General features: G+C 41.7%; 1 protein-coding gene across 1 annotated transcript in view; it reads right to left on the minus strand.

Moving 5' to 3' along the window:
• LOC122788950 (transmembrane protein 150A-like) overlaps positions 1-25,494 on the minus strand; it is a 656,138-nt gene that overhangs the window by 451,801 nt on the left and 178,843 nt on the right. Inside the window, exon 3 of the mRNA XM_044055995.1 lies at positions 19,945-19,992. Within this exon, the coding sequence (XP_043911930.1) occupies positions 19,945-19,992 (48 nt within the window). The remainder of the gene's footprint in view (positions 1-19,944; positions 19,993-25,494) is intronic.

Here is a 25,494-nt window from a genome sequence, read left to right on the forward strand (position 1 = left end):
AAAGGTCTGTGCTGTGGTAAATCTAAGAATTACCTGAGTCTCTTTTTTGACTGAGGATAGTCCTGACATTCCCATTGGAAATGCTCCCTTAAAGTATGTAAGGTTTCACCAAATGAAAAATCCTTGGGAGGAGAGGCAGAAGGAAAGGATTCCTCTGCATCAGAATCCTCATAAGCAGAGAGGGGTTGCATGTCTTCATATTCAGAAACCTCAGAGTCATCGGACTCCTGTTCAGATAAAACTACTGGGACAAGTCTCTTTTTCTTTTGGAAGGGGTAGCCTGGCTTCCCCTAATAAGCATAATAAGGTCTTCCTCCATTTTAAGCATTTGAGACTGAGGCATGAAAGCAGGTGCCTGAGCTTGGGTCGTCGTTTTTTTAGGCGTAATTCATACCCTGAGCCTTAGAAACTTGGTAGTTTTAGAAAGAACTGAAGATGCAAAAGAAGCCGTTGGTTTGTGTCGAGTATCAGTAGTGCGAAGAACTTCCTCGGAAGCCGGTGCCTGCTCAGTGGCTCCAGACCCATCCAAGGTATAGACATCCGCAGGATCCTTAGTCGAAGAAGAGTCTCACAGCATACCAGACTCCGAATGGGTCTCAATAGTGGCCTGCAAATCCACAGAAGCGTGCATTAGGGGCTGCGAAAGTGCCTCACTGAGGACCGGAGAACTGATGACTAGCTTAATGGAAACGTCGTCGGCAGTTTTGGACCTGTGCGGTCTGTCTCTGTCTTTATCCTTATGTTTTTTTGGAAGATCAGTAGTCGGATGGCTTACTGAAGCCATATCAGAATACGAGGACTGAGAGCAAAAATGTTTAGCTACAATAAGGGCCTGATGATGTATAGTTCTGGCATTGAACATAGCACAAAAGTGATGGTGAGGGACGTCGTGGTCTGGGCCTAAACAGGTGATGAGTAAGAATGGACGTCTCAGTGTGGTATTTGCTTTCCACAGGCGAGACAGTTGTTAACCTTTTCTGACATCGGTTAGAGCAAGAAAAAAAGGATCCCCAATGGAGTACTTAGCTTTAGAAGACTTCAACTTCAATTTAGAAATGAAAACTCAGGTAGCAGCCGACCGGCACTCATGCAACTGCTTCTGCTTCGGGCTCCTCGGCAAGAAAGACTGATGTAATTCGTTGACTGCCTGATTTTATACCACTGATGACCTGACGCCAGTCCTGGAGCGAAAGCAACTGATGCAGAAATATTAAGCCTCTGGTATTCGGGCCGACTGAGGACTACCCCTTGCAGGATAACCCGTGTGTGATGACTGCAACAGTGAAATACAAAGAACATCTGCTATGACTTATCCATACGTTCCTATCCTCAAATCCTACCAATGCATACCACCCGCTCAAAATAAATCTTCCTCAAACCTTTCTCAAACAAAAAAGTAGTTGGTGGTTAGGTTGAAGACAGGTGATTTGGATTTCAAGATAGGGATACTGACTACAATTTGTGACAAAAGGAGATACTGCCAGCACAGCTAGCTGGAATTTTGTAAATAATTATATGTCATTGGTGAATATCAAAAAGATTTACACAAGATACTTATGTTACAAATGCATTAGAACTGTATGCCATGTGTATATCAAACTGCTTGTGCAAATGTATGTGCTGAAAAGGTAATTGCAAAGTGCTGTTTGAAGTGTAACCAGTGTGCCCTACTGGAAGAGAACAGAAATGTACATGCACTATTGTAACTGTTTAAATGTATATATGTTAATAGTGGAAACTGGAATACAGGAGGTTAACCTCAGTCCACCAAACTTTAGAAAAATATCTGAAATTAAATTACTTTATAGGTTATGCAATAAAGAGGTTATCTCTCAAGTTTTCAATGCAGCTAGAGACAAAGTCTGTACTAGGAAGCTTTCTGTATTTTCCTTGGAGTGAACAACTTTTGAAGCATGAAGGAATGCAATTGTTTTATGACTTTCAGCATCTGCCAAAGATCTGAGGAAAAGCCCTTATCTATATATTTTTACAGGTAGATGCTAAATGCCACCAGCTTTTAGCAGTTCAGGTTTTGGCTTGGGAACTAGAAGTCAGATGACCAAAAATGATGTCATTCTGCAAGCTATCCCAGCAGTAATATTTTAGATATTAATTTCAGAAGTCTCTTAGTGAGACAGAGTATTCTGCACTTTGTCGTGGACCTGACAACAGCTACAAGATCCACTCACCATACCGACCTTGCACTATTAGTATGTTCTTACAGTAAAGCTTAGTCTAGATGTTTTTCTTTATTTATGTCAGCCCATACTGCAATAATATTTTAAATATTTCCTGTGGTTTTGAACTTTGATGTCACTATGAATATATATTTAGTATTGTCTAGTTTTTTATTATTTATTATCAAATATATTTCAACCTTTCATTGTGGCTGATCTGTGTAGAGATATTTTAATTAGGTGACACTGTGTGGGCCACTCCTAATAGCTTTGCACTTGGTCAAACTACCATTTGTATTACTATTAATATCATACAGTATGACTAGACACCCTTTGTTAAGGGCCCTAAAGTAGCTGATGAAGAGTAACTGGTGGAGTGAAAACTACCTTATAGTCTGGGCAGAAGGGGCACAGCTAGTAAACCTGTGCCAGCCTTTCCCAGGTGTGTGTGTGTGTGTGTGTGTGTGTGTGTGTGTGTGTGTGTGTGTGTGTGTGTGTGTGGGTGTGTGTGTGTCTGTCTGTGTGTGTGTGTGTGTGTGTGTGTGTGTGTGTGTGTGTGTGCGCGTGTGTGTCAGTTACTTGGGCAGGGACACCAAGCACTGGTTGAAGAGAGAGAGTGCTGGAAGTCTTGGCTTGGTCACTTAGCTGAGATCTCAACTCTATTTCTGTGCCAGTGGGGAGCGCTCTTAAGGGAAATTGCACTTAATGCAGAGAGCTGCATCTGAAAATACTTTGTGTGTATCCTCCCAATGAATGTCCCTCCTCAGATGCAGTGGTGAGGACTGAGGCTCCTTTATTACTGGTTCGGTGGTGGGTCACCACACAATTCTTAAGAACACCGACATTTTCAGGTATCCCTACAGTTTGCAGGAACCAAACACACTTATTCTAACTCTGCAACAGTTACTGCTGCTGATAGCCATACAGAACTAAAGGATGCTTAACTTATATATAACTACAGCCAGAGTGGAGAAACAATTTCTTAAATTAGAAGCAGGGGAATACCTCTACCAATTCACCTCCCTGTCCTTTCACTTCTACTGCATCTGAGGTGTTCATAACATGCCTAGTTCAAGTAAATGCCTACCGCAAAACCAAATATATTCCCAGTCTTTATCAGGAGAACTGCCACATTCAGGCAGCACATGTACAGGAGGTTTAGAAGGCTCTAATTTCAATCTGACGTGCTTTCAAAACATAAGTCCCTCTCTAAACCTTCCAAAATCCCATTGTTCCTGAGGGCACTTCTAAACACAGAGCACCAGATACAGATGCATAGCTAGGGTGAATCAAAGGGGGCATCCACCTCAAAAGCAATCTGCAGTACTGGCATTTAGATTTTGAATGACAATACTGCTTTTGGGTCAGAGCTGAAGTACTTCAGTACCTCATGTGTGGTATAGTGCAGTAGCAGAATTCAGAATGAATGACAATATTGCTTTTGCAGTCGGGGCTGAAGCCCTTAGCATTCAGTGTGTGGTATTTAATGGTAGCAAGCAGCTTTTATATTTGCATCTTTGGTCCTGAACTCAGGGAGATCTTTTTTTTTTGGTTCCTCAACTTAGATTGGGGTGGTAATTGAGGAACTACACAGGGTGCAAGAACACCTAGCTATGGTTCTGATCAAACAACCTTCCTCCCTTCATACAAACTGCTTTTCCTTTCAAATTGTTTTGGATAATTAACACAGCATAAACAAAGTAATGCAAGGAATGCAGAGAGTACATGACCTCTTCTGCTATGATGGTACCCAACAAGGCCAAACATGATGCAGGTTAAGTAGTAGCCGAGGAAAAGATGGTGACAACACATTAAGTACTCCATAAAAATTACTATTGCCCAACATGAAACTAGAGCTCTGATGGTGGATTCAACAAGTACTCCTCAGTCTGAGGAGGAGTGTCCTTCATCCTAGGACTGGATACCCACTTAAGATAGTTGAGGTTGCAAGAGATCTGGGACAAAATCCACAGGAGGAGACATATCATCGTAAAGGAAATGCTGGCAGTCATTTTAGCCATCAGGGCATTCAAGCCCATTTAGCAGTGGTGAATATTGCAGATCCTCACAGACTACATGGCAGTGATAGGCTACATCAACAAACAGGAAGGAACCCACTCCTACCTCTTATACATTTTGACAATGCAAACATATGGTCTGGTCCAGGAGAGGGCATGAATGACCCTCATCTTACTTTGAAAGACCTCTTTAATAGATCAGCTGAGAAGCAAAGAGATGAACCCCCATGAATGGATGCTAAACAGGGGAGTACTTCTGGAATTGGTTTACATGTGGATGTCAGAGAATGACCATTTTGCTTCTTTGAAAAAGTGTCAGCTCAGAAAATTCTGCACCAGTATGGCAACAACAGGGACCAGGGCAAAATATAGCATCTCTATAAGCTGGGCAGGTCTATTTTTCTATGCTTTTCCTCCAATACCATTAGTTCCCAGGGTGGTACAGAAGATAAAAGAGGAAAAACTAAAATCCTAATCACAACTTCCATTTCACCCAGGCAAGACCAGATGTTCTTCATTCCACATTGCTGCAGTCCTAACTATTCTGTCCAGTGCCATATCCTCAGTCTTTTGCCGCATGGTCCGATGCAGAAGCAATTTTGTGCAGGTTGGCGTTCTGAAAGTTTCTGAAGCCAGAGTTTCAGACCGAATCAAAGTTGGCTGGGGAATATTTTGGTTTTTCTTGCCTCAGTATTTAACCGGATGTCAGAAAAAGTGAATAACTGTATTTTGTGGGAAACAGATACCTCATAGGGATTACCATACTTTGTGTATACCTTGTTTATGTTGGATGCCGCTCTTGTGCTAGATTTAACAAACGCACTATTAAGAGAAGGTTAGACTGTGCCAGGTTAGTGTTTGGGAAGCTATAAAATGCCGAAGGACAAAACAGTAAAGCCTAGAGTGGAAGAACCGACAGTCCCAGACGCCGGTTCTTTAGAGGGCTCAGTGGAGCCGGAGGTTTTGCCAGGTGTTTCTTTGGAGTCTCAGGGAGAGACTTTACTGTTACAGGATGTTTCCTCTCAGGAAGTAGGCCAGGCTGAGGGGCTTCTCAGGTGGCTGTTCTTCCCTCTCTTCCTAAGGTGGTTAGAGCCTCCCCTTCTGTTTCCAAGGCTTCTTTGAGGGGCAGGCCAAGTTTAGCTTCAGTGGGGTTTCTCCTAGTGCTTCAGGGTCCTTGCCTAAGAAACATATGCTTAAAATGGCAGAGGATTTGATTACTATGATAAGGGGTTCTATGCCCCCTCCTGATAAGAGGCCTAGGGTGGAATCTGAGTTTGAGAGTTTTGAGCAATGCTCGAGGCTTCTGAGTCTTCGGCTGAAGACTTGCAGGAGTACCCTCCTTATTCTGATTCTGATGTGGATGATTCTACTCCTTCAGCTTCCTCCTGAGGATTTTTCATTTACAGAGACTCTGCATTCCATGAGGGAGCATCTTAAATGGGAAGGTCAAGATTTCTCTGCTTCCAGGAAAAGGCTTAGGGAATTTTTACCCCAGCACAGGCCTTTAGCTGTACCTCCTGTTTTGAATGTGGTGGAAGATGTTTTTGCAGAGGCTTCCTGTTGCCTCCTGCCCCAGTTAAACCGGATAGGTATTATAGGGTGCCTGAAGCTCATAAGTATCTTTTAAGAGTCCTAGGGCAGACCCGAAACTGTCTCTCAGGGGCCTAAAGGTGTGAAGGCCTCAGTTGTTAAAAATCCTGTCCCTCCTGATAAAGAGGCAAGGGCTTTGGATAGATGGGGAAAGAAAGTGTATACTTCTTCCACTTTAGCCATGAGGGCTGAATTGTCAGTTTCACATGTTAAAATATCAAAATTATCTTCTTTCACAGTTGAAATCTAAGGTGGATGCTCTGGCGGGAGGTATTGAGTGTAAAGAGTTGCAGGATTTAGTTCATGTGTCTGAACAAGTGGGTAAACATTCCTTGCAATGTGGTTTTGATGCTGTGCAGGCCTCCTCCAGGGTGGCTGCCACTGGTTCTGTGCGGCACGCCTGGTTGAGAGATCAGAACTTAGCTGAGCATGTTAAGACAAGGATTTTGGATGCTCCTTTACAGTCTGATGTGTTGTTTGGTTCGCCTGTGGAAGCAGTTTTAAAGAAGATGGAGGACAAGGCTAAGTCTATGCAAACTGTTAAGGATTTTCTGCAGCCAGCCTCCAGTTTAGTAGAAATTGGCCTGCTAAGGGATGGACTTATCCTGCTTATGATTCCCAGTCTAGGGGTAGGTCTAGACGTAGGGGCAGAGCTCAAGGTGCTTTTAGGCCTAGGACAGGGAGTTCACCTGCTCAGACTTCTGGTGAGGGCAGGGGTCAGTCCTTTCGTAAGCAGACCCAATGACCTGCCTTTTCAGCTGCCAGTGCCTTCTCGCCTGGTGGCACCTCTGGGAGGAAGACTGTCTCTTTTCAAAGAAAATTGGGATTTAATTACCCAAGACCAATGGGTTCTGGATATCATTCACCACGGTTACAGGTTTTATTTCCATACCTTGCCTCCTTTCAAAGGCATGCCAGACATCCCTCCTCCACAAAGACAAGAGGCTCACAAGCAAATTTCTCAGTTACTCCAAATAGTTCCTGTGCCAGAAAGGGGCCTAGGATTTTATTCTCGCCTGTTCCTAGTAGAGACCAATTTTGGATTTATCTATCCTCAACACTTATCTGGACATTCCCAAGTTCAAAATGTTGACGTTACAACAGCTTTTACCTCTGCTGGGCAAAGATCACTGGATGGTAACTTTAGATCTCAAGGAAGCTTACCTTCATGTGCCTATAAGACTAAATTGCAGAAAGTATCTGCGTTTCGAGCTGGAAATTCTCATTATCAGTTCTCTGCATTGCATCTACTGCACCCAGAGTATTCACAAAGGTTCTGGCTCCAGTGATAGCTTACTTCAGGCTAAAAGGAATTCAAATCTATCCTTACTTGGACGATTGCCTGATTCTGGCTCAAGAAAAGGAAGACCTTCTACAGCATTTGGAAAATGTCATAGCAGTGCTAAGATGCCTAGGGTATTCTGTGAACGAAATAAAGTCCAGTCTAGTACCCTCTCAAGACATGTGCTTTCTGGGTGTGAGACTGAATACAGCAGCCCAGATGGCCTTTTTAACCCCGGACAAACAAAAGAATCTTTCCAGTTACTTCCATCAACTATCTCTTCAGTGGCTGACTGCAAGGACAGTCCTTCAAGCCTTAGGGTTCATGGCATCTTGTATTCTGGTGCTTCCCAATGCCAAACTGCATATGAGGAAGCTACAATGGTATCTCAAAATGTATGGACACAGCACTGCCAGGATTTGGACACTGTCATTCAAATAATACCTTGCATTCAAAAGGAATTTTTGTGGTGGGCTCAGGAATGTCACCTAAACAAGGGACTCTCTGTGACCTAACGACAGATGCCTCAGACATTGCTTGGGGAGCTCATCTGAATGGAAAGTGGATACAAGACGCCAGACTACAACATCTACATATCAACATGAAGGAGATGTTAGCAGTCCAGTTTGCATTAATGGCTTTCAAGGAGTTACTTCTTCCAGGGCAGGTGTTGATTCTAACAGACAACACAACTGTCATGTGGTACATCAACAAACATACCCATTGTGCAGGCAAGCAATGATTTTATGGGAGACTGCGCTAGCTTGCAACTAACTCTTCAGGAAACTGGATCTTCATGTATTTCAAAAGTTGTCAGTGTCCTGGGGAACTCCAGACATAGATCTGTTCGCTTCTCCACTAAACCACCAGCTGCCAAAGTTTTGCACAAAGAGGTTTCATCACACAGCTTGGAAAGTGGATGCTCTTTCTTTCAGTTGGAAAAATCTTCATGTGTATTTCCACCTCTGCCTCTTCTTCCAAAGGTGCTTCTAAAGGTCAGACAAGACAAGCCAAGGATGATTTTAATAGCTCCAGATTGGCCTCGGCAGCACTGGTACCCATTACTGAGGAGTCTGGTAAAGAAGCCTCCATGGCCTTTACCCTTGATTCCACATCTGTTGTCTCAGAAGGACGGTCGCCTGCTCAATGTCAAGCCTTCATCTAACAGCCTGGCATATTCTGTTTTGAAAGACAGCAGGTCTCAACTTCCTCAACAAGTTTTAAATGTGATTATGGAAGCCAGAAGACCTAGTACAAGGAAAGTGTACGCAGAGAAAATGGAAGAGATTTTTATTTTGGACTGCAGCAAAGAATTTGGAGATTTCTAATTTGAGTGTGGCTCTTCAATATCTTACTGAGTTATTGGACAAAGGTTTGTCTTTCTCTTCCATTAAGATTCATGCTGCAGCAATTTCAGCTCACTATGATTGTGACCCACCATTGTTTTCACATCCTTTGTTCAAGCAATTTCTTAGAGGGGCAAAGAATATAAGACCCCCATGAGAGCTCCTACTCCTGCTTGGGATCTCAATTTTGTGTTGGAGAAACTTACTCTACAACCTTTTGAGCCTGCAGCTACTGCTGAACTGAAATACTTGTCATGGAAGACTGCTTTTTGTTGGCCATTACTTCTGCAAGAAGGGTTTCTGAGTTACAGGCCCTGAGCCTTTTGATTTTTCATAAGGATAGGGTATCATTACTAATCCTTCCTTTATGCCTAAAGTGGTTTCTAGTGTGGCTTTAAACCAAACTATTCATTTGCCTTTTATGCAGATCCCCAAAATAAAGGGGAAAAGATTTTGCACACTTTAGATGTACACAGGCAATTGCGATATTATTTGAGCAGGACTATGGATTTTAGGCAGTCTCAGCAGTTGTTTGTTTCTTTTGCTTTGAGTTCTCAGGGCAAGCCTGTGTCAAAACAAACTATTTCTAGGTGGATTGGGTTTTGCATTGCATTTTGTTATTCCCATCATGGCAAGGAGATTCCAGCTGGGATTAGGCCTCATTGGTGGCAACTAAGGATATTTTGGAGGCAGCTACTTGGAGTTCAGTGCATACTTTCTCTAAGCATTATCACCTTCCTCTCTACTCTAAGTCTAGGGCTGGTTTTGCTACAGCTATTTTGCAAGGCATGTTATCAGCTCCTGCTTCCTTATGATTTGCCAGCCTCCCTTACCTCTGCTTTGGGATTCTACCCAATAGTTAGGACTGCAGCAATGTGGAATGAAGAACATAGTACAGTTTTGTACCTACCATAAATGTAGATGTTCGAGGATCCACATTGCTGCAGTCCAATTCCCTCCTTCCCCTCTGTGTTTAGGGGTGGTTGTGTAGGTGAGGTTATATTCTGCTAATTTTGTATATTTTGTATATATATATATATTTTGGTGCAGATATGTTGGGAGTTTTGGTTTTGGCCTTATCTTTCAGGGTCTTCTGACATCTGGGGCAAGAAAAGACTGGTCATGCGCATTAGTACCCTGACGTACTGTGCGTCCAGTCTCGCGCCCTGACCGACGCCAGCCATATACTTGGTATTCACTGGACAGCGGACTACCCAGTAGTTAGGACTGCAGCAATGTGGATCCTCGAACATCTACATTTATGGTAGGTACAAAACTGTACTTTCTCCCCTCTACTGAGTCAAGTAAGGACATAGCCTGCACACTTGCCCCAGCATGAGGACAAAGCAAAGGGTAACTCACACATCCAAGGATTCCAAGGCTGGCAGTGTGCATGATGTAGCATTAATTTGATTTGGGCATATATTTTCAGAGGATGTGTTCTACACTGTAACACGGGTTAGGAAACAGAATACAAGAAAATCATACTTGGCTAAATGGAAAATCTTCTCCTTTTGGTGCTAGAGGAAGAAGGACACAACTACAGCCTTTTTTACTTGATATTCTCTTACTTGTCCCACCTTTACAAAACTAGGTCATCATTTGCTTCAGTGAAAATACACAGTTCAGCTATTTTGGCTTGTCTGTTTTGGGATCCCCCACATTGTTCCTTGTTTCTAGTAAAGCAGTTCCCCAAGGCTGTCCAGCAGTTGAGGTCCCCAAAGAATGATCTTACTTCCCAACAGGATCTGATCTACATTCTGCAGCAACTATGTTTGTCATCCTTTGAACTAGCTGTTTCTACCCTCTTTGGATATCTAACCTGGAAAGGTACAGTTGTGTACACTTACCATAAATGTAGATGTTTGAGTGTATTCACTGTTGCAGTCATTACATTTGGGTTATCTTCTTGCAGGTAGCCCTCAGTCGTCCTGATTAACAAAGTCTTGGGTCCTGCATCAGTTGCTGTCCCTTCTTCCATGACATCAGGTCGTCAGGGATATAAAACATGCAGCCGACGCCATTACATCGTTTTTTCTTGCCCCAGATGTCAGGTGCCCCCCTAATGGGAAGCAATTAAATATAAAAGTACAAAGATATACCACCAACAAAAAAGCAAATGCACCAAAAAGGCTTTTAAGCATAGTAAGGGAAAGTAGAGGTATAGTCAAAAGAAGTTAGGGGGCTGGAGGGAGGGTAACCAGGACTGCAACAGTGAATACACTCGAACATCTACATTTGTGGTAAGTGTACACAACTGTACTATGTTCTTTGTGTTTCACTGTTGCAGTCATTACATTTGGGTAGATTCCCAAAGCTATGGTTGGGAGGAGAAATTTAGGTAGCATTAGGGTCAGCTATAAGGCCCTGCAAGACTGCAGTGGCAAAGCCAGCTCTGAATTTAGAGAAAATTGGCAAATGATAATGCTTGGTAAAAGTATGTACAGAACTCCAGGTAGCAGCTTCTAGGATGTCCCTGGTATGGACGCCTCTGAGAAAGGCTGTAGAGGTAGATGCAGCCCTGGTGGAGTGAGGTCTGATCCCCTGGGGAATAGGTTTTCCATGGTGCTTATAGCAGAAATGAATGCAATGGCTTATCCACTTAGAAATAGTTTGCTTTGAACTAGCCTTCCCCTCTGCTCCTGCAGCAAATGCCACCAGCAGTTGTTCAGATTTCCTTTGAGGTTTAGTCCTGTCCAAGTAGAATCTAAGTTGTCTGTGCACATCTAAGGAATGCAGTATCCATTCCCCTTTATTCTGTGGATTGGGAAAGCAGGTTGGCAAATGAATGGACTGATTAAGAGCCACACTGGATACCACCTTGGGCATGAAGGCTGGATTGGTTCTGAGGGGCACCCTGTCTGCATGAAAGATGATGAAAGGCTCCACTGCCATAAGGGCCTGTAATTCAGATACCCTTCTAGCTAAAGTGATTGCTAAAAGGAAAGCTGTTTTCCAAGAAAGAAAGAAAGAAATGTTAAGTCTGCAGTAGCATCTGGCTCTAAAGGAGGTAGAGTGAGTTTCTCCAAGACAAAGTTAAGGTCACAGGCTAGGGTTGGAGCTCTCCTGGGTGGTCTAAAATTTTTGGCCCCTATGAGGAACTGCTTGAGCAGTGGATGAGAGAAGAGGGGAGGTTCTGTTTTATAATGAGCTGAAATGGTTGAGGCATGGATTTTAATGGAGGAAAAAGACAGGCCCTTGTGAAGCATCTCAGTTAAGTATTGCAAAATCTGAGGTATATTGGGTGTTGCTGTGCTCATCCCTTGAAATTGGTTCTAGGCACAGAATCATTTCCATTCTTCAGCATAAGATTTTCTAGTAATAGGCCTCCTTGCCTCTAAAATGATATCCATCACAGGTTTGCTGAGGGATGGTAAAGGAGAGATTAAGTAATTAGCCAGGCTGCAAGGTTCAGTGTAGAAGCTGAGGGTGCAGAATCTGGTTCTTCTGCTGAGACAGCAGGGAAGGTGTCTGAGGCAGGTACCATGGAGATAACCATGACACACTGCGCAGGAGGGGGTACCAGTGTTGGTGCGGCCAGTCTGGAGCAATCAAAATCATCCTTGGTTTGTCCTGTTTGATTTCTAGTAGTACTTTGGAGAGCAGGGGCAGAGGGGGGAAGGCATAGACTGATCGTTTTTTCTAGCTGAAGGACAGAGCATCCACTTTCCAGGCTTGTTTGTGGGGAGTCCTTGTGCACAATTTGTCCAATTGGTAGTTCTGGGGAGAGGCAAACAGGTCTATATCTGGGCTCCCCCATTTGCTTGTCAACGTGTTGAAAATCCTTGGTTCCGGTTTCCATTCGTGTGGGTCCATGAGTTTTCTGCTTAGTCCGTCTGCCAGTGTGTTTAATTTTCCTGGCAGGAATTGAGCTTGTAGGTGCACTTGGTAGCTCAGGGCTGCGTTCCACAATGCCATGGCTAGTCTGCAGAGGGGGTAGGAATGTGTACCCCCCCCTGCTTGTTTATGTACCTCATAACAGTGGTGCTGTCCGTCTTTACCATTAGTTGTCCTGGAAGAATGTGGCCCTTGAAGGCTGTTAGAGCATTCTGTACAGCTAACATTTCTTTTTGATTGACATGCAGGTGTATTTGACTTGGGTTCCATTTGCCCTGAATGCATGTCCCTGCCAGGTGAGCCCCCCATGCATAGTCTGATGCATCTGTTGTTAGGATTTGGGTGGCAGGGGGTGGTGTGAAAGGTAGTCCCTTGTTTTGGTGACAGGCCTCTGCCCACCAAAGGAATTCTAGGCATAGGCAAGGTATGACAGGAATCATTGTTTCTAGGTCTTGAGAATATTGACACCATAGGCTTTTTAGATACCACTGTAGTTTCCTCATATGCAGTCTTGCATATGAAATTAGAAGAATGCAGGAGGCCATGAACCCCAAGGCTTGCAGTATTTGTCTTGCGGATAGCAGGGTATTTGTGACCACTTGTTTGAAGTAGGTTGTCAAAAGAATTTGTTTCTCTGGCGTTAGGTAAGCCATCTGGGAAGTTGTATTCAAGCTTGCTCCAGGAATATAATTTCCTTTTGTTTATGGTGTATCCCAGACAAGTTAGAACCCTTTGTACAAAAGGTCAGATGATTCAAAAGTATGTCCTGGCTTTCTGCCTGAATTAGACAAATCGTCCAGGTATGGGTATATTTGAATATTTCTTTGCCTGCAAAATGCAATAACTGGAGCTAGGCACTTTGTGAATACCCTGGGTGCAGTAGATAAGCCAAAGGGCAATGCAGAGAACTGATAGTATGTGTAGCCTGATTTTAAGCGTAGGTATCTTCTGCAAGATTCCCTGATTGGGATGTGCAGGTATGCTTCTTTTAAATCTACTGTTGCCAACCAGGCATCTTTGCCTAACATAGGAAGTAATTGATAAAGGGTCAGCATCTTGAATTTTGGAATCTCCAAAAAGGTGTTTAGAGTAGACAGGTCCAGGATAGGACGTCATGAATTGTCTTTTCTGGGTACCAGGAAAAGTCTCGAGTAGAAACCTTGTCCCTTTTCCTCATCTGGTACCAGTTGAATAGCCCCCATGCTTAAGAGAGAAAGTACTTGTTTTGTGGCCTCTGCCCACTAATTTAGGGGTAGGTCCGGCCACCCACTTGGTGTTGGCAATGTGTGAAAGTGAAATCCGTATCCCCGGGGCACTATATTTAAAACCCATTTGTCCTGGGTAATGAGTTCCCAATTCTTTGCATGAAGAGCAATCTTTCCCCCCAAAGGGACAGTCAGTTGATAAGTGCTTGGAAATTTTAAAAGGAAGTCATTAAGACAGTTTACCATAGGGGGGAGTCTTATTATTCCCAGATTTGGAAGTGGAGGCCCCCCCACTGCTTAGTTCTGTGCGTTCCCTGGGACTAAAACCTGGGGTTTTTGCTGTGTCTGGGTTTGGCTTGAGAAGACCTAGAAGGGGCTGAAAAGGACCAATTCTTAGAGGGCCAATGCCTACTAAATCAAGGAGGCTGAACTTGTAAAAAATCTTTCACAGTTTGCATAGATTTAGCTTTATCTTTCATCCTTTTAAGAACTTCCTCAGCCTTGTTGCCAAACAGGCAGTCCTGATTTACAGGAGCATCCAACAATTTAACTTTAATATGATCAGGCAAAGATTGCTCCTTAAGCCAAGCATGCCTTCCGAGCACAGACCCAGTAACAGCAGCCCTGCAAGAGGTCTCTAATGAATCAAAACCGCATTGCAAAGTATGCTTTCCAACTTGTTCAGCAGAATGCATTAAATCCTGTAATTCTTTATTTTCCACACAGTCAGGAATCAACATAATTTTCTGTTTAAGCAGTCCAATAACATGTTGCTGATACTCTAACATATGAAACTGGCAGTTTAAACCTCTAATGGCCAAGGTTGCAGAAGTGTAAACCTTCTTACCTCATCTATCCAGCGCCCTGGAGTCTCTATCAGAAGGGGTAGGATTTTTAGCAGTAGAAGCCTTAATGCCCTTGGGCCCCTGTGAAATAGTCTCTGGATCTGCAATAGGATTTTTAAAAAGGAACTTGTGGGACTCAGGGATTCTGTAGTATCTGTCCGGTTTTCTGGGAGCAGGAGGCAGGGTATCCAGGGGCCAAACTAGATTCCAAAAAAGCATTGTCAACAATGTCTAGTACAGGAGGAATAGCTAAAGGCCTATGCTGAGGTAGGTGAAGGAAATCCCTAAGCCTCTTTTTTGAATCAGAAAAATCCTGGCTTTCCCAGTGGAAATGCTCCCTTAGAGTATGTAAGGTTTCCCCAAAAGAAAAATCCTCAGGAGGGGAAGTAGAGGGAATGAAGTCCTCTGCATCAGAATCTTCATAAGTAGATAAGGACAAATCCAGATCAACAGAAGAATCAGAAACAACAGAATCCTGATCAGAAGATTCATAATCAACTTCAGTCCTAGGCCTCTTAGAAGTGGGGTGGTTGGCTACCCCTGATTAGAGTTATTAGATCTTCAGCCATCCTTATCATTTGTTTTTTAGGCATAAAGGCCTGAATATGTGGCCTGGGCATCAGTTTTTTAGGCACTGATCGAGATTTAGGCCTAAGTAAAGAAGGAGGTGTCGGTTTAATATGCGAGTCCGTAGGCCTGAATACACCCTCAGAAGCCGGTGCCTGCACAGCGGCTCCAGACCCATCCAAGGTAGAGACATCCGCGGGATCCATAACTGAATCATCTCGCAACATATGGGTCTCAGTAGAGGCCTACAAATCAGAAGTAGCGGCTATCAGGGGCTGCAAAAGCATCTCACTGAGTACCGGTGAACTAGCGACTGGCTTAGAAGAAGCGTCATTGGCAGTTTTGGACCTCAGCGGTCTGTCTCTGTCTTTATCTTTGCATTTTTTTGGAATCCCGGTAGTCAGATGGCTAACTAACGACATTTCTGGATAATTAAACCGAGAACTGAAATATTTAGAGGTGAAAATATACAGACGACGGATAGTGCGCTGTTTAAATAAAGCACAAAACCGACAGCAAGGTACGTCGTGGTCAGGGCCTAGGCAAGGAATACAGTACGAATGAAAATCTTTACGAGGTATTTGCTTTCCACAAGTAATGCAGTTATTAAATTTTACTGACATCGGTAAGGAGGAAGAAAAAGTTTCCCCAATGGGGCACTTAGCTTTAGTTGAAGACTTTGGTTCTGAAACTCGAAAATGAAAATTTCAGGAGTCGGCCGACCGGCACTTGCAAACTGCTTCTGCTTCGGGCACTGCACAGCAAGAAAGACTGATGTAATGGCATCGGCTGCATGTTTTATACCCCTAACGACATGACGTTATGGAAGAAGGAACAGCAACCGACGCAGGACTCAAGACTTTGTTAATCAGGCCGACTGAGGGCAACCTGCAGGCAGATAACCCAAATGTAATGACTGCAACAGTAAAACACAAAGAACATCTGTCCTGTTGTGGCAGTTACCTCTGCTAACAAGATTTCAGAGTTGCCAGCCCTTATATGCAGAGTAACATTTTGTATCTTCCATGATGATAGGGTCAGCATTCATTGTTACCCTACCCTTGTGTGTAAGGTAGTGACAGAACTATCCCTAAACCAGGTAAGTCATCTCCCTATTGTTTCTCAGTCACATCACAACAAGGGGGAAAGAATTATACACTCCCTGGGAATGCAAAGGCTATTGAGATTTTACTTGACTATGACAAAAGAAATACAGTCTAAACAGTTATTCATTCATTTGCAAAAGGCAAGGAAGGGAAGCCTGTGTCAAATAATGTATACTAATGGCTATTACTTTGTATTTCCTGCTGTTACTTCTTTCAAGACAAACTTGTGTCAGACTATATTAGGGCCTACTCCACATGGATAGATGCAGCCACCACTATCTTCCTTGGGGGAATCAATATCCAATCTATCTTGAATATTGCTACTTGGTCATCAATTTTACCGTTTCCAAACACCACAGTCTGGATATTGCATCAAGATCCAGGGCAGAATTTGCCTCAGCTATTTTGCAGGAGCCTGGCCTTTGCAATCTGTTTCTTCCCAAGGGGCAGGAACTCATTGGTCTGTAAACTTTGGAAATCTTTCTCAGAGTTATTATTGCAATACTAAACTATATAATGAGCACAGTGACTTGTAGATATTTGAATATGTTTCACTGCTGCAGTACAATTTTCCCCTCCTCTCATATTCCCTCCATTCTGTGTGCATTCTTGGGTTGGGGTCAGTATTCTACTTACCATTCCTCCCCCCTTCCCTTTCAGTTACCCTAATTAGACATCTTTCCTCCTTGGGTTGGCTTAGAACCCTGAGAGGCAGATTGCGAACCTTCAGATCTGACTGCCTCCTTGGGGAATACTCCAGCTAAGACAGTGAGACCTCTGGCTAAAGACTACAGAAAATTATAGAACATAGGGTTGTATACACACAGGAACAACACTAGGTAAGTGATCATGGGGACCAGACTTCTAGCCACATACACTTTTAAATGAACACACTTAAAAGTTTTTGGTATCTTTTTCAAGAACTTAATAGTGCTCTACTACCAAATCAAGCTGGACAATATATGATAACCCTGGAGTAAAACTGCAACTACTTGGTCTTTGCTGATTGTAGTGAAAACTCTCTAGACACCATGAAAGCTTACTTCAGGATAAATGAATGTATGGTGTTTCATGGGACTTTATACATATTTTATATCATACATCTCAAACAATGCAAGTAGATTCACAACTGTCTGCCCTCAAAAAGAACATTTCTGCACCCTTGTATCGAAAGCCAAATGACTCCCAGTCAAACAGAGATGCACTTTATTATGTATATCCCTGATCTTTAAGTTAGTAATGCAAACTCTTTTCTTTTCTTACATGGAGTAACCCCAAGAACCCCCTGTACCACCTACGATCCTTTCCTCTCTTCTTCTTCCACCCCAAAACTTCTAATCCCTAAGTGCAAGATTCGCTCAAGTGAGCATGCCTTTTCTGTGGTAGCACTAAAAACATGGCAATCACTACTACCCTCTCTAGAATCCATAACCACATACACCAAATTCCATTCAGTAACAAAATAATATTGTTATTGGAACAGGCACACTGCAAATGATACATCAACAATGGAATCACGTAAAACAATTGAAGCACGTGGCTTATAAACTCTTCTCTATCCACTACACCTGCTCCTACGCCTTGTGCAAGACTCCTTTATCTGTCCAGTCAACAACTGTATGTCTGCGTTTTATCAAAGAAATGTACCCTCCATTCTATCAAAATTGTGCTTGTTGTAATAGCTACCGTGTGGTCATAAGAAGTTGTTTACAAAGCATTTTAAAACATTGTTTTGCATCATGCACAAGTTGCACAACCAAGCTCGATCTGAAAGGTGAGCACAATTAAATGCTTTGAAATGGCCTGCTGAAAGGTATATACAGTTAGATATCATCTTATGGTCCCCTCATTACTTGCTTAATATGTTCCTTTCTTCCTATATGTTACATTCTGTTGTACATACTGATTTCTTTTACCTGCATTTATTGACATTGTTTGTCTTTTGCTCTCTCTGAGCTGAACCAGAAAAAAAGTATTCTGTGATCAGTGTTCTACCCTTAATAACAAAATACATACAAACATACATACATAAATTATGCTTTGCATTATGTACAGTTAAGCTATTACTGTCACAGCTGCTAGATGAATGAACAGTCACAAGACAGTTATTTCATTAAAAAAATATCTTTATGACCTCTTTGTGCTCACATCAGATAAGCAGTACAGCAGTCTATATTACTTCAAGCAGCCATCGCTGGCCATTTATCTATGGGATTATGTTACACTTGAGAGTGATTTTAGAGAAAACAGAATGCCATGGCTGACTGTGGTTAAAGGGATATAGTATATCCTCCTGCTTCATCTGAAGTGCAACAGTTACTATGTTGACTACTGAAAATGGGTGGACGTGCATGGAGATGGAAACAGTTGATAGCAGAGGTTTGAAGTGTAAATCCTCTTGCCACAAAATTGCTCAAACGTTTTTCAGCCCAAGTCATTCCTGTTGCTTTGCTTTTTTTGGTGCAAAGCATGCACCTACCTGCATTTTAAGAAAAGTCTAATGACAACAGTATATCGTACTTGCTAATGTAAACAACTCTGACTGCCCTAGAGGCACTGTTATAATACACACACACACACACACACACAGACCTATCTTCATATATATATATATATATATATATATATATATATATATATATATATATATATAGACACACACACACAGACACACACACAGACACACACACACACACACAGACACACACACACGTACACACACACAGACACACGCATATATCCATACTATGTGTATGTGGATATATATATATATATATATATATATATATATATATATATATATATATATATATATAGACACACACACATGCATATATCCATACTATATGTATATATATATATATATATATATATATATATATATATATACACACACACACACACACGCATATATCCATACTATGTGTGTGTATATATATATATATATATATATATATATATATATATATGTATAAATATAGACACACACACACACACACACACACGTATACACACACACACACATATACATACTATGTGTGTGTATAGACACACACACACATGCATATATCCATACTATGTGTGTATATATATATATATATATACATATATATATATATATATATAGACACACACGTATACACACACACGCATATATCCATACTACGTGTGTGTGTGTGTGTGTATATATATATATATATATATATATATATAGACACACACACACACGCATATATCCATACTATGTTTATATATATATATATATATATATATATATATATATATATATATATATATATATATATAAATATAGACACATACACGTACACACACATGCATATATCCATACTATGTGTATGTATATATATATATATATATATATATATATATATATAGACACACACACACACATACATCCATACTATGTGTATATGTATATATATATATATATATATATATATGCACATTTACTCATTTACTTACATTTAATTGATAATGTTTATCTGGCATGTCGAGTCCCACATAAAACAAATTATGTCAAAGCAATAAACAATACAACATACAGAAAAAAATGTGCAAATTATAACATCAGTTAATTGAATATGCATAAAAAAGATGCATACATAAATAAATACATATATAAATGCATGCATTTAGGCAGTCATAACACAAAAAGAAAAACTGTTTTGGTATCTAAGATGTAAAGGATAATGGAATCTTATATGTGAACATAAAACTACTTCACAACCATAGTTTAAGAGACAAGCCATTTTGAGTTAAGTAGTTACCCATATTATTAAATACAAAAAGAGTCAAAACTGGTAAAAAAAACTGTTTTCAAAGGTCAAATAGCACAAGTAGGTAAATGGCTTTACATCAAGCCCATTCCAGACATTAAGGATAAGAGGCTTATATATGGTACACAACTTTGGTACAGTATAAGAAAACAATAGAAGATGTAATTACATTACCAGTTACTGACTGGGCAGACGTGGCCATTGGACAAAGCCATTGCATATCTGTTGAGAAAGAGATACAAAAAAGCATTTAGAAACTCTCGCTCTACCCATTTGTGGTACACAGCAATGCATCTGAATAGGCATTTTAGATGTCTTTATGTTGGTTAGTACTTTACAACTGTCTGGTAAGGACAGTTAAGGCAGCAAAATGAATTTTCAAAAATGTATTAACTCACTCCTGGGGATTTAGAAATAATGCCACTGCGAGCTACAAGAGCTCAGGTAAAAAGACCTTGTTGCCATGATGTAGCAATTTGTGATTCATAGACACATTAGCTGCAATAAGGAAAGACCTGATCACTGGCTTATTTGCATGTCTATGTGCCAAAGTTAACTACTTCCGATTACAGATCAGCACGGTTAACTGTGGTGGCTGTATCACTGTATCATGTAAGAACAGGCACCTTACCCCTTGTCATTCTCTGAAACATATAAGCATACTGTAAAACACATACACGTCCACATGCAGACACATATGTATATATATATATATATATATATATATATATATACACACACACACACACACACACACACACACACACACACACACACACACACACACACACACACACACACACACACACACATACACATACCCCATACATATCCCTGTTGTTAGAATGTCCACAATTTCTCCTTTTCCCTTTCCCAAGTAATTCATGCATGATTACAGTCAGTCATTAATGTCGTTTATTCAAATTTCATACATCATATCCTTCAGTGAATGCTTGCTAGGGCAAAAGCTGTTATTCTATGAGGCTGAGAGGTATGCCTAATGTTCAGACAAGAATCCCAAAAATAGGTGTGTGCACCATGCGACCAACCAAACTAATAACCTCAAAAATAGTCCACCTAGTCCTGGGTATCCAAAACAAGTGGTAAGACAAAATAAAGACATTTTTAAGCAATCAGTCCATGAAGTAATCACCTTTTATTCATATAAAAAGGTTAAGTGCTTTCATCTACTCAGGACTTCATCAGAACAACATTTTGATACAATAACAGAGTTTAAATATATGTACTAAATGATAATAATTCTTCAGTCAGTTAATTAAATAATTCATAGGAAGTTAGTATGCTTTTGGCTCTGAGGCCCTCAGAAGCCTAGCCAAGAATTTAGCCCATGTTCCAACAAGTCAGCACCCTATGCCACTGTCCAGCAGGGACACAAGTGGAATCCCAGTGGCATATTTTCTGTTCCCCATCTAGTTATCCAGGTTGTGCTTGAAAAGGGTTACTGAGGTACTCTGCTTGATGTAGAGAGGGAGTCTATTCCACAAAAGGGGGAATCTCTGGGACACAAATCTGTCCCGCCAACAAGTCTTATTGGTGTCACAGACCAGCTTGACGTCATGCGTGTGGGTTACTCAAGTGGAGCTTTGACTTGTGGACATGGAGCATTCCCATCAAGGCAGGGTCTGAGATTGCTTTGTATGCCAAGCAAATGACACGTCTGAAGAGTCTGTAGGAGACTGAGTAGAGGGACAGGGCCTTTAGCCTATCTGTTTAGGGTAGATGTTTGAGGCCCTGGATTCTCCCGGTGAGGAACCTCTGTAGTCTCTCCAGCTGCTGCATGTGCTTTGTGAGCTACATGCCGAAATGGGCATTGTACTCAATAATGGGTCTTATAAGGGAAGAATACAGGGATGTTACAACCTCCATGTTTCTAGATGAGATACCCTTGCTAATGAGGTGGGCCATGTAGAAAGCTTTCTGTACAACAGAGGCAATATGGTGGTCAAAAGTCAGTTTGCTATCAACCTGGTTGCCCAAGTCCCTCACAACTGATTGCATGCTTAGGACCTTATTATTAATGTGATAATCTGTGGGGACTTCAATCTCCCCAAAGGGGACAATGATGCATTTTTTGCCATTCAGTTTGAGGCCATGTTTCTGGCACCAGTCATTTGTTTGGGTGAGTCCCTCTTGAAGGATGTCCACATCACTAGGGGAATTGATGACAGCACCCAGCTTCAAGGCATCTGCAAATGTGGTCAGCCATAGCCCACTGTTTTTAGCCTGCACCTCAGAAAAGTATATCCCAAACAGCATCCCTTGGATACACATCTCGCTACGGATCTACTGCTTGAGGTGGCTTCCCCTATTTTGACTGGGTGGGTTCTATCACTGAGCTAGTTTGCTACCCATCTGGTAACATATGGATTCATGCCTAGTTGAGAGACTTTATCTTTTATACCTGAGTGGGGAATAGTATCGAAGGCTTTGGCCAGGTCAAGAAAGGCAGTGTGCACTGTCTTCCCCTCATCCATGGCTTTGGCAACTGTCTCAAAGAGATCGGCCAAATTTAACAGGCATGACCTCTCCTTGATGAAACCAAACTGTGTGGGATCGAGTGTTTGGAGGTTGTCAATGTCCTTGTTAACGAGGCCCATGATAATCCACTCCATGGCCTTGCAGATCAGGCTTACGCTGATTGGTCTATAATTTCCTGGATCGGTGGATGCTCCAACTTTGTGCAAAGGGATGACCGTGGGTGTCCTCCATTCAGGTAGGATGAAGCCGGTACTCAGCCTTTGGTTGAATAGGGTACCTAATGGTGCTGCAAATTCCTGCCTGAGTTCATGTAAGATGCAGCCTGGGATGTTATCCGATCCCATGGAGGCTGTAATTTTTGCCTTTGAGAGAGGGCAGTGATGACTTGCTCCCTAGAGAAAAGGGGAGGGGGGCAGGTACTGGGGATGTTCTTATTTAATCGGGGGACACAGAGGTGAAGTTTTCAGTGAACATGTTTGCCAGCAGGTTGGCTATATCTACAGCGTTTGTGTATGCGGTGTCCTTGACCACTAGTTCTGAGCAGATCTGGGTGCTTCCTTTGAGAGTAAAAACATATGTGAAGAAGGCCTTATGATTGTCTTTAGTAGATGTGGGCAGTTTGGACTTGAAATTTGCTTTGGAGGATTTCACTAGTGCTCTTATTTGCTTGTTCAAGCGCAAAGGAGAGATTGCTTCCAATTAGACATCTGCTCCTTCTTGGTCCTGGACAGCAATTTTTTACTTTTATTATAGGGTTTATTTATTGCAGATTAAGTAATTAAATAAATAATTAACCTATAGAAACTAGTAAAACAGGCATAGAGATAGCCAAATAAAATAAAAATAGGGTTAAAAGGCACTTTTTAAACATAAAAGTATTTCTTTCCATGTAAAACATTCTGGTTTCCATTTAAAAAACAACATGAAGTATAAGACGATGTATATAATAATCAAATTTTATGATTATGAAACCCCTACGACCAAAGGGAGGAATGGGTCCATCCTTAAAATGAGGGCTGCCAAATTATGATTTTTTTTCTTCCTCCCTTTGGTCATAGGGGTGTTATAATAAAAAAAATAAGATACAGAGTCTGAAGTTGCTTTAGACCCTTTTAAGACATGCTGTTTATCCCTGATGTCTAGTGGTTTCTTGGACCTCTTTTTTAATATGTGCCCTTAGGGCATAAGATATTGAGTATTTCTGGCATCTAGTATTTCACCCACATAGATCCTTGTACTGTTTAAGTGCTACTCAGACATAAATATAAAGTTATACCTGGTGGACAGTAGTCCCCCCAATCCTCGTGCTGTTTAGGTGCCAACTCAGTCACAACTATAGACTTATCCTTAGGGGCTAGTGGTTTCTCACCCACCCCCACTGATGCCCATACTGTTTAACTGCCACTCAAGCACAACAATAGTGTTATCCCTGATGGCTGATGCCTCCCCCACATCCCTGTACTGTGTAAGAGCCGCACAGGCATAAGTATAGCATTGGTGGCTAACGGCTTCCCAACCTCCAATCTCTGTACTGTTTAACTGCCACTCAGGGATGCCTATAAAGAGTTTTCCCTGGTGGCTAGAGGCTCCCCGCATCCAGTGTTGTAGACACTGCTTGTTAATCTATGGGTGTGTGGAGGTATGACAGCCCCCCCCAACCCACACCCATACACACACACACACACACACACACACACACACACACCTTAAATAGCCCTCTGCCCACCTGACTGCACTCACAGATACTCATCCATTCACCAGTATATGCATTCATACACACACACCAGCCAAGTGTACCCCATTAATTCCCCTACCACTATCTCCTAGGCAGACACACACTCACGCACCCAGCTCTTCGCATATATTCATGCAAACAACTCCTAACCCTACCTTACCACTGAAATCCCCAGCAGTTACCTCTATCCCAATGTATGAACACTGTTCCTGCTGTGATGTGCAAGGAGAAGCCTTGCTAATTTACATAGCTGAGAGATTCTATAAATCGCTCAGTGCATAGATGCCTCCTTAGAAGCAGACCTGAGAGGTGGGGGGAGCGCACATACCACACTGGCATCTAAAACATGATGCAGCATATCATCATGCAAAAACACTGTGGTAGGGCTGTCATTGACTTTAAAAAGGTTATCTTGAGGTATACACATTGTGCATACCTTGCAATAACCTTTATGAATTTGGCCTTCCGTGTTCTACTTCATTCCCTACCCTGCACTGTGCTGTCTCAATGATTTCTTCAGTGCCAGTGTGTATCATATTTAATAAACAAAATTTTTCAGTCCATCTAGTTTCCAAAATTCAGCTGTCTGTACAGTTGCATGATGTTTATACAAAGGAATATATGTAGCCCTACAGGAGATATAGATCTGCAAAAGTACTTCAAGCAAGCTCCATGGCAGAGAGGGATGCAGCCCTGACTGTGACCCAGGAGATCTGAATTTGATTAGTGGAACTGTCCCTGGGATGTCAGCCAAGGGTTTAGAACAAGACATATTTTGACAGCTTGCCTATCCTTCAAGGAGGGAAGGAGAATCTTAGCTACAGCTAGAGCCCATGGTGGAGACCAGAGTCTCCGACCCTGCCACAAGTAGGGGGGAATTTATTTATTTTATTTTACATTTGTTTACCAGGAAAGTCCGACTGGGATAAGACCCATTTTCAGTGGAAGACCAGGGAGAGAAGCTCCACATATGGAGATTATACAAAATTTATACAAGAAATTATAAAAAAAAAAAATATACAAGACATACAGTACACCAGAAATTACATTATATGTTATTTATTATAGCTAACATTTGTATTATACAATCATCTAATATAATGCTTTATTATAGTTTAGACATTGTAGTTTCTCATAGTAAGCTGAGGAAGGATTGGTAGGGGGGAAATTGGATAGAAAAAGATGAGGTTAGAGATTATCTAGACATGAGAGAGAGCATAGATTATGAGGTGGTCAAGCAAGATGAAAAAGTATGACCAGAAGCTATTAAAACTAGATAGCCTGCAGTAGTGCAGGAACAAAGCCAGGTATCATTAAGATCATTTTTAAGAATATTTTTGAATTGGTTGGTATTTGTGTTGGTTCCGATACTGTGAGGTAGTGAATTCCACCTTGTTGATACATAATGAGAAAATAGTCAGTCCCCTGCAGTATTAGTGGATTTGGACACGTGTAGTAGAGATTTATTTGTTGAGAGAAGATTTCGATTT

This window comes from Protopterus annectens, chromosome 14.part0 (assembly GCF_019279795.1).
Source record: "Protopterus annectens isolate FY-2018-M chromosome 14.part0, PAN1.0, whole genome shotgun sequence".
In the NCBI taxonomy this organism is placed as follows: domain Eukaryota; kingdom Metazoa; phylum Chordata; order Ceratodontiformes; family Protopteridae; genus Protopterus; species Protopterus annectens.